This window comes from Manacus candei, unplaced genomic scaffold (genome assembly GCF_025592945.1).
Source record: "Manacus candei isolate 608988 ecotype Guabito, Panama unplaced genomic scaffold, ASM2559294v1 h1tg000088l, whole genome shotgun sequence".
Classification (NCBI taxonomy): Eukaryota; Metazoa; Chordata; class Aves; order Passeriformes; family Pipridae; genus Manacus; species Manacus candei.
The window spans coordinates 8,798,733-8,812,509 of record NW_026138136.1 but is presented as its reverse complement, the minus strand read 5'-3'; the positions used below and the strand labels follow the sequence as shown (position 1 = coordinate 8,812,509).

Here is a 13,777-nt window from a genome sequence, read left to right as displayed (position 1 = left end):
AAGGATGAAGTATAAGATGATTGATCAATTTTTCTCTAGAATCTTGAGAAAAAACTTTTTATAAATTTTATATATTCCTATTAATACTTTATACAGAACATTCTGAAATAGATCCAGTGTACATTTCTGCTGTTTCGGGTTGCACATGCCATCTTGCACTTTATACAGAGATGGCTTTCATTAATACTGAAGTAAACTGAATGCGTTTTTTACTCAGTGGGCTTTGGCCACTCTATCCCCTTCCTCCCCTTTATGTGTCAGTTGTAAATTGCTTGATAAATGCTCTGTTTCATGCTTCCCCACTCTTGGCTTGCAACATCTTTAAAGATTCAAAAGACATAGGAAGGCTAAAAAGGCAACAGGTAGGTAATACAGCAGACGGCTCCATCTCCAGTTAAACTTGCTCAGAGTAACAAGCAGTAAGATTGTATTTTTTCTGCAGAGTGCAGGGGGAGAGGCCATGAATGAAAATAAATTTCTGAACACAGACTCCAGCACAGGATCAGTGGAAACTACCGTCAAGCCCTTACCATTTAAAGATCCAAACTTCATCGTAAGTATATTATTTTAACAATTTGAAATTCTAAACTTTTCCCATAAAACATTAACTAAGATTCCAGTAACTGTATTCCTAATGTAAATATTAACAAAATCAGCTTAACAGCCAAATAAAAGGTTGACAGTTTTTAAGAAATTTACCTCAATTCTATGGTGCAAAGACTATATTATAACATGAAAATGGCACTGGTCCAGAGACAGAACAGCTATATTAAATTCTGGAATGGAGTCAGAAAACCTACTAGATCCAGGTAAGTCTGGAAGTTTTATGATGTGGTATCTCACAAACTACCAAAGTTAGAGAGGAACAATTAACACCGCTGTGAAAGGTAGGAATCCCATGTTCCAGTTCCCAGCCAAGGCAGGCTGCAAAGCAATTGAACTAGAAATCAGCCAGAGAGTCAGTAGTGAATGGCATTTGCTCCTCTTCTGGTCCCTGAAACTCTTAACAGACTTGTAGTGTCTTCTTCCCATCATTGCTAGATTTAGAAGCAAATGCCAGAAGACTGGCCTGCCGGCATTCAGTCATATAAATGCTGACAGTTGATGAAATGCAGGCTCCTAAACACTCTGAGATTTAAACTGGGGGAGAAGGTGAAGGAAGATTACAGCTAGTAATGCTGTCACTGCTAGTTTGTTTTTAATATCTTTTTATCTTACTGTGCCAAAGCCAACTAACTCATTGGCACACTGTACAAATGCTTTCTAGACAAGCAAACTTCTCAGACTGCTGGTCCTAAGCCAATACTTAGAAAGAAGGGTTTTATCACAGATTTCATTCTGTATGAATAAGGTACAATATCTCACAGCATAAACCCTGGGTAATTGGGCATCGCACAGCTGACTAAGTACAGGTTTGGCAGGGGGTATAAAATTTACCTCTGACATGCAAGTCACTCTATATCTGCTTTGCAGACAACTTCTGTCATGAGTGGGGCATTCAAACGACTGTATAGTTTGCTCACTAATCCTCCAGCAAGCACCAGCATCTTTGAGAAATGAGGCTTATTGGAAAAGCTCCTTCTGTGCCCAAAGGCATTCCATGTAGCTTCCATATAGGATTTAAATAGCCAAGAGGCCTTGCGCTGATCCTTCAGTTCTTAGAGAATGTCACTATTTCCAAAGGGGCAATACTAATGTCTGCATGCTTAACATAATAATGAATGTACAGGGCCTTTGGCAACTGCTGCAGAAATAATAGGCAGTTATAATAAAAAATCTGAAATTGTCCTCTCCAATACAATTACTAATTTGAGAAGAAATGCATTGAGTTTTAGCTAGTATTTCATTGGTATGACCTAGTAGTAACAATTTGGATGACTTTTTGCATCCTTTCACCTAATTTGCATTAAAAGGAAGAAAATAAATTAAATAGTACCTATCTGTCATACATATGCCAAAGTTTGAACCATTAGCTAACAGCAGAGGATATACTTAAGAGCATAGAATAAAGAAGAAATTACCTTTTCCTAAACTTTCTGAGTGGAATTTACATTCCTTGGCAATGGGGAAGGGGAAGAAGACTTTCTGACAGTTGTATAGAGCAATATCTGCTATAGAGCAGTAGCTCCACCTGTCCTAGCTCCAGCTTTCTCTGAATTTCACTAGTGCAGAAGTAGCTCAGGTCATATATCTTATCTTAATATATCTTATGTCTACAGAAAAAGCTTTCTCATTGAATCTTTCCTCCTATGATTCTCATCAATTTAACAGGTTAATTTAGAAACCATTCACAGCAGAAGACTGTTTGTGGAACTTTGCTGAGTTTCTGTGAGACTCATGTGGCAGGTAGTAATTATTGACAAAAATAACAACTCCCCAATTGTAAGAACATTTTCTTTTCTGACATAGAGCTATAAATCTGTGTCCTTTGATCATTTAGAAGTATTACAGTATGTTGCGCAGCTTCTATCTCTGGAGGGACATAAATAAATTAGTCTTTAGCAATCACATTTGATAACTGAAAATACCATTATAGTACCTGTGACAAGCCTTCCATTAATGTACCTTTCAAAATGCAAAATTGTCTTGGCAGCCAACATTCTATTTATTATTCTTTTTCTATTATCCTGTCTTTTATCCTTTGAAAGAAAAATAAAATTTCCAGAAAGTTTCTCATAGTATTTATTACATTTTGCAAGATCAGTTGTGTTTGCTACAGTCATGGATAATTTATAAAAGAGCTAGAGTTTCACCTGTAATATGCCATAAAAAGCAGAGAGGAAATTTAGCTGTGTAATCACAATTTCAGACACAGCTTCATAATAATAAGTTCTAATACGAAGGGAGTACATACAGAATCCTGTAATCTCAGGCTAAACCTAACCACATTGATTTTCTATTTCCATGTGAAGAGCAGATTTTAATTTCCCTCATTTAATCAAAAACATAGAAGCTTTGACACAGTCCAAAAAGCTTTGTTTTTCTTGCAGCCAAGATTAAAGTGTACATATTATCCTACTGATGAAATAAGTGAGGATAACAAATGGTTCATGACAAGATGAGACGTATCAGAAAGACTATGGAATAGAAGTGTTATTAGTATTCTTTGTTTATTTTTTTCTCTAAACACCATATTTTTAATTCTAGCACTCCGGCATTGGTGGAGCAGCAGCTGGCAAGAAGAACAGAACTTGGAAGAACCTAAAACAAATTCTTGCTTCTGAAAGGGCATTGCCATGGCAACTAAATGATCCTAGCTGTAAGCTGCTTAGATGCTTCGCATGTATTTATAAATAATAGAATCCTCACAAATAACTTTCTTTAAAACAAATCTAAATTATTTCATCAGTGCATGCCATATCCTGCTTGAACAGGGGTCAGTACTATATTTAAGACTAGTCCAATCACAATGGTGAGCCCCAAGTGGAAATCAGGGGAAAGCAAATAACTTGGAGTATCATGACAAAGTTCAAATACATTTGGAGAGAGAGTTTAATAAAGGAAATGTATTTATCCAAACCAGGTCAGAAACCCTTATTCCCATCAGGTTTTTGTCACCTCTTCACTGATTAAGAGCCTGCTCTTCCTCTGCATACAGCCCAGAGGTCTTCTGATGGGTGGCTGCTATTCGATTAGCTATATTTGAACTATTTTCAAATTGATTCTGCTAAGCCACATACCTGCAGAAGCTTAGACCTTAGCCCAAGCTTCCTATCTAGCCCCTTATCCTAGATTCTTGGGAGATTTAAATCCTACATCCCCTCTTTAGTACAGCACAGCTGAAACTACATTATTATCAGTCCTGATTAGCAGTCCTAGCTGGTGTACATCCACAGGAGCAGAGTTACAGCAGTGGTCTTAATCTAGATTTACTTCAAGTCTACTTGTAAAGTAGGATACTATTGAACTTAGCTGGAGGCAGAATGGGATCCTCAGATTTTACTTAAGCAAGTGGAGGCATTTCAGAATTGAGCAAATGCATATACTTTTTGTCAGATGCGGTACTTTATCCAAAAATAGCTTGCCATTTTTTGAAGTGTTTTAGACACAACTGTTAAAGAAAAATGCAGACTACTGTGTGTTCCTGGCTATTGTAACTGACAATCTGCTGATGTTGCTATTTCTACTATGATCTGTTTGCAACCATAAATTTACAGGATTTTTTTAAAAAGGAGGAAGGAGAAATTCAGTTTCATATTTAAAACCAGCTGTCTGTGGCATTAGGGTCTTTTGAATTGAGATGATATGTTAAAAATCTGATGTGAAGGGAGCATTTGAATTGATCATAGCATCTGAATGAGTTGCAAATGAGATCATAAAAGAACAAAGAAACGAGTCAGGTACAAGATATTTTTGTAAACATCCAAAATTGGGGATTTAACTGCTTAAACATACCAACTGTATCTTGAAAAATGTATATGAATGAGAGTTGCCGTCTAAAGGGCACCAAAAACCAGCAATTTCCACCACTTAATTTAAACGTTCAGACAATTTTCTAGGTCACTGACTGGGCTTAAAGTGGTACATGCTTAAAGATTTAACTGATTTAAAAGATTACTTTGCTTTTGTGGATTATAGTATTTCAGAGCTTCGATCTTGAGCAATGTTTCATGATCTTAACATATAGCATGCATATGATAAAGGCTATTCTTTGCATGTGACTGACTGTAAGGGAATTGATTAAGACTTGGAAAAAATCAACACAATTTGAATAGGTCTTGCATTTTTCCTTTTGGGGAGGGAAGTTCTGCTTGCTGAACTCTATTAGAGAGATGAGCAGGATCAGGCTGTGATTTACAGTGATTACAGGCTAAATGTTTTCAGAGGTAATTCTGTTTCATATTTCTTTGCCTTGGTCTTGCTAATTAATAGAGATCTCAGAAATGAGGGGTTTATGTATTAAAATATACATAAAACACTGAGTTTATCCCTTTGTTTGTCTCTAGATTTTAATATTGATGCTCCTCCTTCCTTTAAGCCTGCCAAGAAATATTCTGACATTTCAGGACTTCCGGTAAGTATTTTATCTTTCCCTCCAAAATTGGCATCTAACTTTCCACAATGAAGTAGTGCTGGTGCATTGTTTTGTAAAAGATGTACATGCTCAGGTTCCTATTCAGCCTTGGTCTTAATAGTTATCCAGTGATTTAGGGCCAAACCCCAGCTACTATCACTACCTCACAAAATCCTTAGGTTGTTAATAAATGTCAGGACAGATTAAATAGCTTGTCCTGCCAGGTGGCTCCTATGACACCTACATTGGTCCCCACCATTTCTAATTCTCTAGATCGTTGCATTGAAAGCTGGTAGTCCACAGTCTTCACGACTGCTAGCTTTGCCAAGCTATAACCACATTGACTGAAACTTTCCATGCTGAATGTTTGCATGTATCTTGTAGAAGAAGTTTAAAAAGATGGCTCAGCAATTTTCAATAATGAGATTAGGCAAAATTATATTGATTGGCCCAGTTTAAAAAAAATCTTTGTTATCATTGCTCTCAAACTTTCCCTCAGACAAATCAGCCAGAAACAGACACTTGGCGTAGACTTTTTGAGAATTTCAAATACCCTCATGCTTCAGAGCTGGAACTTGGAGTTTGGCAGATGTATATCCTATGTGTCACATATGGCCTCTTTTACATATTTTTGTTAAAGAAAAAAGAAAAAGGGGAAAAAACCCCACCCTCACGTTTGACTTAGATAGTTTGCACATGCTCCAAAAAGTCTCAGTAGTTACGATTTGGTGCCTGAATTCCCCAGAGATTCTGTTGGCACAAAATAGGAGTAAGTCATTGAATTCTGCCCAGCAAAAAATTTGTGTCTGCTGCTGAAACTGTTCCTATGTGACATGAATAATTTTACTCAAAACAAAACAGTTGTTAGTAACAGCATATCTTTTCAGTTTTCACCGTCAGCTCCCGGTGATTTATTTTGCAGAAGCCTGTGTATTTATTGCAATTGAAATGAATGTGAATGTTGTATTTTGCTTAAGTAATGGTTAAACTAGCTAACTACAGTAATGAAGACTTTATAATGCCAAAGAATCTTAGACAGAATTTCTGGGGCCCCTTTTCCCGGTTTAATCTGGTTTTCATCCATAGGGCACTAGCCCGCCTTCACAGGCTTGATATCACCTCACGAGAGATGTCTTTAAAGGTACACATTTGTTATGTAGATGCAGGTTAACATACCATTTGCATTCTGTACACTGAATCAGGTGAAAGTCCTCAGTAGGAAACAAAATGAGTGAGCCCTTAATTAAGGACTGCCTTATAGTACATACACAGTGTGAGGCATCAAAGAACAGCTATAGCACCAGCTGTAATCCTGCACATTCTAGCATGTGTTTTCTTTGACTTTTTAATTTTATAACTAACACATTTAAATAAGGCACCTAGGAGGTGGCATATTTGCAGCCTGTGCCTCCTAATGTGATTTGGAAATGGAGTGGGTTGCTCAGATAGAGGATGGTAACCCTTGGTGTTCAAGAGGGAATGGGAAAGCAACATTTCCCTCACAGATGAACAGGCAGACAGCAAATGGAAGAGACTGCTCACAAACTGAGGGAAAATAATTCCCTCCAACCAGTCAGACTTACATTCTTGTACTTGTAGCAGTATTGCTTTGATATAATAGCAGCTTGTTTTCAGAGGAGGAGCAGGGATCAGTTGAATAAAGCACTTTGCATAAGTACTCCTGCTCTATATAACGATGCAGTGGATAGAGGAATGGGGGATAGGTGGGCATATGAAATAATAATGAGCAGATTTCACCAACATAGCAAAAATTCTATACTGGATCACTTAGTGGTGCTCGTCTTTTCTCTATCCTCTCCCCTTAGAGCTGCTTTGCAAGTGTTAGTAGTGCTCACACCAGCTGTTATTAAGTTGTTGCAACATCTCTGCTCTGTTTGCTGCTAAGCTGTGGGGCAGAAGGCATAGAAGCATAAGTTCCTTTCACTGGCCCATCTCCAAGGAGATATAATGCTTTCCAGCGCTGACCTTTGATGCATTTCAAAACTAGTCAGTCGCACCTATAGCAAGGTGATGATGCAGGATGTAAATGTGAGTGGAGACCACATCCCTACCAGTTAAGGGTCAGTTTAGTCATAGGAAATAAATCATTCTCTCAGTTCCCCAGCTTTCTTTACCATCTCCCGCTTTCCATCAGTGATTTATGTGCTCTAAGTATTCTAGCTCAGTATAAATACTCTCTATACAAATCCATTCAGTGCTTCTTTTGTTTCCTTCTTCTCTATTTCCACTTTTTTTCCCCTTAATTTTCCATCCTCTAATTGCATTGTGAGTCAAGTTTCCTATTTTACCTGGCCTGCAAGGTTCTCCAGACTATGATAAAATTACTGTGTTTAAAAAAATCTTTTTTATTAAAATAACCGAGACAGCGTGTCCTTTAAATTGCTAGTCTAGAAATGTTTCATAAGAAGCGCTAAATACACTTTCAAGATCATTTCCTAGTGGAAAGATATGTAGGACAATAGAATATTTTAGAAATCTAGTATCAGAAAAATGCCCCTGTATCTTCTGTGTAAAATCTAAAAGCATTTGTGTAAGAATATATTTTCTATGGAAATGCTGGATTCCTCATGGGGAAAAAAAAAAGAAAATAAATTCCTTAGCATTACCCATTTAGGGAAGAATTAAATGGTCTAGCAGGTACAAAAAGAGAAATATATTAAAACACTCTCAATCAGTATACTTGCAGTTGTATTAAATGCCACAATTAAATTCTGCTGATCCTCTTCTCTCTCTATGTGTAACACAAATGGAATTAAATTTACCAATGTTCTCAGCAGAACAGCCTATGTATTTTTGTAAGGCAGCTTAGAATTCAAAAGCTATTATTTACTATATTGACACTGGAAAATAAACTTGCAAGATATGTATTTAGATATTTTAACATGCAAAACAGAGTAATTTATTGTAAAGGAGATTAAAAAAAAACCACCAAAACTTCAAATGTTTATATTTCTCTTCTGAAAATGGATGAGCCCTGTTACTATAGAAACAGATTGAGATAACTAGTTTATTGTGTTTTAAGAGTATGTCTCTCTGGCCTTTGACTTAGTTTTTTAAACATGACAGAGTTTTTTCTTTGCAAAATCATCTTGCTTTACTCTTCTAATCTGTTTAATTATTGCTGAAGTATTGGTAAAGTTTGTTTTCAGACTGAAGTCATGGCATAAATGAGTTATCATACATTAGTGTCTGCAAACAGTGCAGCCCAATACAAAGTATCAGAATGGTGGAGAATTGCCATAGTATTTTTAACCTAGATTGGTGCATAATACAAATTGCAGATATTGCTTGACTAGTTTATTACTGAATCATGCACATTTGAAAAGCTGTCTAATTGGTTAGCCTTTTCTTACATGAGGCCAGAGGTAAAGTTTGAAATAAAAATAAATTTAGACCTGCTGTAACCATGAAGTTACCACCACTGATAAATTTATTCCTAATGTTCTATGTTTGAAAATTAATTGATGACTTGACTGTTAGCTGACTACATTTAATTAACCTGGTGGCATTTCTTTGTAAAGAAACAAGCTACAAATAACACTAAATTTTCTGAGTCATATCACACCAAACGATTAACTGGATTGTTACCGTAGTCAACAGGTGCTTCCCAGCATAAAAATGGTAGAGGCCTCTGTACTATAACAGTATGGAGGGGGAGAATACTCCAGCTCTTTCTGGCCTTTTCTATTTTTAGTAGCAATGTCTTAAGGGATCTCAACTGCCTGTGCCTTGCAGCCTGCCACCATCTCATGTTAAAGAGCGGTATGGAAAACACTTTCAAAGTTTTGGGAGATGCTTGGTAATCCATTGCTGAACAGGCAATGATTGTCCTGGAGATTGAAGGTGGAGAGGCAATACCCTGGAGCCTGCCTTCTCCCAGCACAGCCTCCTGGCCTACCCCTGAGCTCATCCGAGCTCCAGGTTTCTGTAGCAACAAGGAAGGGGAGAGGATAGAAGGAAACTGGCACCACTCCCAGGCATCCAGGGTCCAAATATAGCTGGGGATACAAGCATAGCCCAGGGTGAGCTGGCCAGGCTGTTATCCTAAAAGCAGGCATCTGTAGCAAAACACAATGCTGAGTTCAAATTTCTTATCGGTTCAGGCACAGAACCATAAGCTGAGACTCCCTAGCTTTAACAACCACTTTAAAGTAAATTAAAAGCTAAGTTGTATGCAGCAAGAGAAAAGCAGTCCAAAGCTATGAGAGTGCCCATAATTCAGCCTCTTTGTGGGTAATTTATTGGCAGCAGCCTGACTGCTTGGAGAGCTGCCTTGCGAGAGACTGCACAAGGCACAGAGTTGCTAGGGTGAGTTTAGAATTGAGGAATTTCTTTTGCACTGTGTTTTGTATGTAACTTATTTCAGCCCTCTGTTATGTTTAATGCATTTCTAATGTGATTTTATAGGGGTCTGTTAACATCTCATAAGTTCTGACATAAGGAGAAAGAAAAAGAGACAAACTTTTGGTCACGTGGTAGAACAGCAGTGCTGTTACTGGGAAGAGAAACTCACTATTTTGTGGTCTTGTAATTAAGACACTTTTTTACTATTATGATTTGAAATTTTATTTGAATAGTGTCTCTACCATTGTTTGTTTTTCAGGCAAATTACACAGATCCTCAGAGCAAGCTAAGGTTCAGTACTATCGAAGAATTTGCTTATATTCGGATGCTCCCTTCAGATGTGGTTACAGGATACCTAGCTCTAAGGAAAGCAACAAGTATTGTTTCCTGAAGAGACTAAATATTGTCGTACATCGCTTGTGAACAGTGCTAATTTTGAGCATCGTGATGGAAACTGACTGTGGAACTGAGGTTCTTTAAAACTATCCACGGATTTTTACATCTGGAAGTAGTTGATGATACATGCATTTGAAGAACATATGGATTTAATTTTCATAAATGCTGATATTTGTTAGTTTGCCAATTTGTTAGCAATTTGGTTTGGTGAACAGAATAACTTAGACCTTAAGGATATGTATTTGCACCATAATGTCTCATTTATATTAATTTCTGTAGAGACAGGATTTCATCTCCACCCTGTATATTTTATGTACTGCCCTGGCTCAGAGGGAATCCTCATCTGAATTAAGGAAAAGGCACCAAGATACCCAAACATCTAAACCCCCTTACCAGCTGCGCTTGCCACTTGGCTATAAATCAGTTTGTCCCATCTGTAAAATGAAGCTAAAATACCTAGCAAGTACTGCTATTGTGATGACTGTTTATGGTACTGAGCACTGTGGAAATGAACAGCTTCACACAAATATTTCCATTGAAGCACTGCCAGCATAAATAAAGTTGGACTCATACTTGTTTGTAAAGCACTCTAATGAATACACATAACAGGATTAAATCAAATCACTGGGTAACTCTTAATCGTGACACTTTGCAGTTTTTGAGTGCTTCATTTCTCAACCTCACTATTCTACCTTTCCTAGTTGGAACAGTATTAGTACTAACTAGTATGAAAAAAAGTACTTATTTCCCAGACTTTTAAAAAAAGATGCTAAAGAGCAGGAGTTCCACTGTCCATTGGGAGTGTTCTGCTACCCAGATGGTCTTCAGAAAGGCAAGACCTTCTACATGAGAGCACTGAAGTTAGCACCATGAGACACTGAAAGAATAACTGAGAGCAAGTGAACATTGTCACATTTTTGAGGAAAGAGACTGAAGGAGAGTTTGGACTCTTGCTGGGGTGATGGCTGACAAGTGTCAGAATGACCATGACTTCCTGAAACAAAGTCTAGGGGCCAAGGGGGCAGAGGGTTTTCTGCCCATTCTTCCTTTCTGTCCTCTTTCTTATGACAAGCTGCTGATTTGATATCTTCTGACTTCTGAATCCTTGTCCCCGCCTTAGGCTCATGTAGGGTTTTGATCTGGACTCCAAGTTCAGGCTCAACTGCTTCTAGCCCCCAGTCACACAGCCTTCACTACCATACTCCATAAATTGCCCTTTAGTTGTGGCACTTCCCTCCCTTATCTCTCAGAGCCAGTGGGTGTTAGCCTGAAGGGCTGCTAGGCAAGTTACTCCTTGCTGTGGAAATGCTCTCTTCCCATGTATAAAACTGCCAAGTGGAAGTCTTGTACCATAGCTTGTTAGTTCTGGACTTCCCAGGTCACTGAGAAGATAAGGTGCTGGTCACAGGACAGCACTTCTGTCGCACAGAAGCTCCATCATGGACATCAGGATCTTGTGCAAGGCACATTCTTCTCTTTGACTGCCCAAGCAGCACACAGCACTGACTAGTTAGTTTCTAAGCTGCACTTTAAATGCACATTTCTATAGACATGACAATTAAGATTATTTTTTTCTCATTGAAAGAATAAATATGCAAAGTGTTATTATGCTAGTTTAATTTCAACTCCAAACCAGGAAAAGCAATAATGGCGTACATTGTTTAATGAAAGTTGGTGGGACTCATTCCTCAGTTTTTGTGATCTAATATTACCAAAACCAAATTCTAAGTCTTTGACGTGCTTACAATAGATCCTTCAAAGCCCTAGATATCAGATTAGGCTACAACTGTATCACAGTACAAAAAAGAATAAGACAGGATATCTCTCTGCATGCCTGTAAGCATCCAAGCCACATTCTCTTTGCATCCGAGTTTTATAATGGATGTGTTTAACTTACTTTACATTCTGAAGATGTGTTTATAAGATAAGCTTAGCATTGATATGAAAAAACACATAGAAGTGCTGTAAGATCATTTTTGTTTTAAATAACTAGACAGCAGCTCACAAAATCAATTTTGTGAGCTTGTTCCCTCCCACAAATATTTTTAACATTCTTTGGGAATGACTGTGTAGGAGCCCAGGTTCCTCCACTATCAGAAGTGCTCCATGCACTACTGCACTCTATATTAAGATGTTGCCTCTTGGCTAATTTCTGCTGCACAGCATTTATGCATTTCATTTGCAAATTCTAAGTGTCCTGCTGAATAAATCAGCATCATAAAGTAAATACATCTTAGATTTGGAAGAAACATTAGTGACTCTTCTCTCAATGCTCTGTATCCATATGATGGCTGCTAGATTCCCTTTTCTTCCTTTCCATGTTTCTTCCATTGTTGGCTATTTTTTCCTAGTCGTTAGTACTTCCCTTTTACTCCTTACACTGTGCAGTAGTCAAGCCAAGAGTGATGAATCAGCCACCAGCACCATTCAGCATTACATTGATCAACGACTGTTTACTATGTGGAACAATCAAAACAAATTTGTTTTAGCAGGAAGCTGAGGACAGAATAGATCTAGCAGCCAACATGTACGATGCTGTTCAGTCCAGCTGGGTTCCTTTTGGGAACAGCATGTGAACCTGCTGCTCTCATCAGTGCCCTCTCTGAGAGAACAGACCAACACCTCCCATGCTTTATATAAGAGAAAATATGGATAAGTGAAAAGCTTATCAGTGCCACAGAGTAGTTCTAAAGTGTCTTATTGACAGCTTTAGAAGAAGTGAAAATTGAGAAGTACATTTATATATAAACAGGATGTTATCTAGATAAATATACATAAGTTGAATTTAAATTGAAAAAAGGACAAAGGAAAAGAGAAGCAGCAACAAATACCATTTCAGACTTGGGGAGAATATGTTTTGACTAATAGCACTGCCACATCTATAAAGCAGAAAGCCAGCAGTCAGAGTGAGGACTAATCTGTTCTAATACGACTGTTACTATCTGGGAAGCATCACCTGAATGCATTACTTAATACAGACCATGGATGGCTTCAGCCTCACATGCATTTGCATTAATATGTTCCCCTGTCGTCCCCCTGTAACGGCTTACAGTGCACCAGTTGCTAAGCTCCCACAGAAATCCCACTGACATTAATGGGAATTGAGCTTGTCCAGCAACTTGCAAGGAGCAGTCCAACTGGCAAAGCTTTAGCCTTAGTCTTTTTGGCAGGTGGAAAACATATTTTCCTTGCCTCATCTGTCCTATCCCAGAGGCCAAGCTCCTGTTTCCCTATGCAGCTACCTACCTAACACACACCACTGGTCCAGCAAATACTGGAGATGGTGTGTTGCATCCAGCTTACTGTGGGGTTTTCTGTTTTTATTTAAGACTGCAATAGCTTGTATTTACCCCATACTTTGGGTGGATCTGCTTGCTCTCAAAGGCCAGGAAAAAGCAGGCAACTGCCTCTGCAGTGGTCAGCCTCAGGACAGCAGAACCTCTGTAGCTGAACCGTCTGATGTGGCCTAAACCCTGGCGCTGAAAGGATGCTGTGCTGAGCTGGGGTAGAGGCTGGATCCTGTGGGGCTCTGGGACTGCGGAGCCAGCTACTCCCAAGGAAAGGGGTTCACTGAGAGCTATGAGAGGAATGAAGCTCTCAACAGCTGCAGTTGCTGCCTCCATGCTCTTTAGTGTATGGGAAAGCAGGGTGTAGGAGCTCCAGGGCTCTTGCCTTTATTATTCGCTGCTGGTTCAAACAGCAGGTGTGTACCCATGGAAACTTCCTGCCCCAGCCCTTCCCCTGGCTGTGTCTGTACTAGGAATGACCTTGGCCCCACGTCCTGGAAAGCAGCAAAATTCAATTCAGAGAGGCCTTGGGCCAGCTCGTTTTGTAGCCCCTGCATTTCACTATCCCATATTTCCTGGCTTTCTCCCATCATAACCTCCTGGATCCCTATGGAGTTTCTATATATGGGCTTCAGTGGAGGATAGGAGTAGCAGGCACATGCAAGGAAATGTGCCTTGATCTCCTTTGATAGAGGCCTGAAAGTGTCAAACCCCA

At 38.7% G+C, this 13,777-nt stretch overlaps 1 protein-coding gene across 1 annotated transcript in view; it reads left to right on the top strand.

Annotated features, from left to right (window-relative positions):
- Positions 1–10,422, top strand: part of INO80C (INO80 complex subunit C) — a 28,879-nt gene extending 18,457 nt beyond the window's left edge. The window contains exons 2-5 of the mRNA XM_051812659.1: positions 443–553; positions 3,148–3,259; positions 4,947–5,014; positions 9,639–10,422. Coding sequence (XP_051668619.1) covers positions 443–553; positions 3,148–3,259; positions 4,947–5,014; positions 9,639–9,770 — 423 coding nt within the window. The 3' untranslated portion in view covers positions 9,771–10,422. The remainder of the gene's footprint in view (positions 1–442; positions 554–3,147; positions 3,260–4,946; positions 5,015–9,638) is intronic.
- Positions 10,423–13,777: the final 3,355 nt, after the last annotated feature.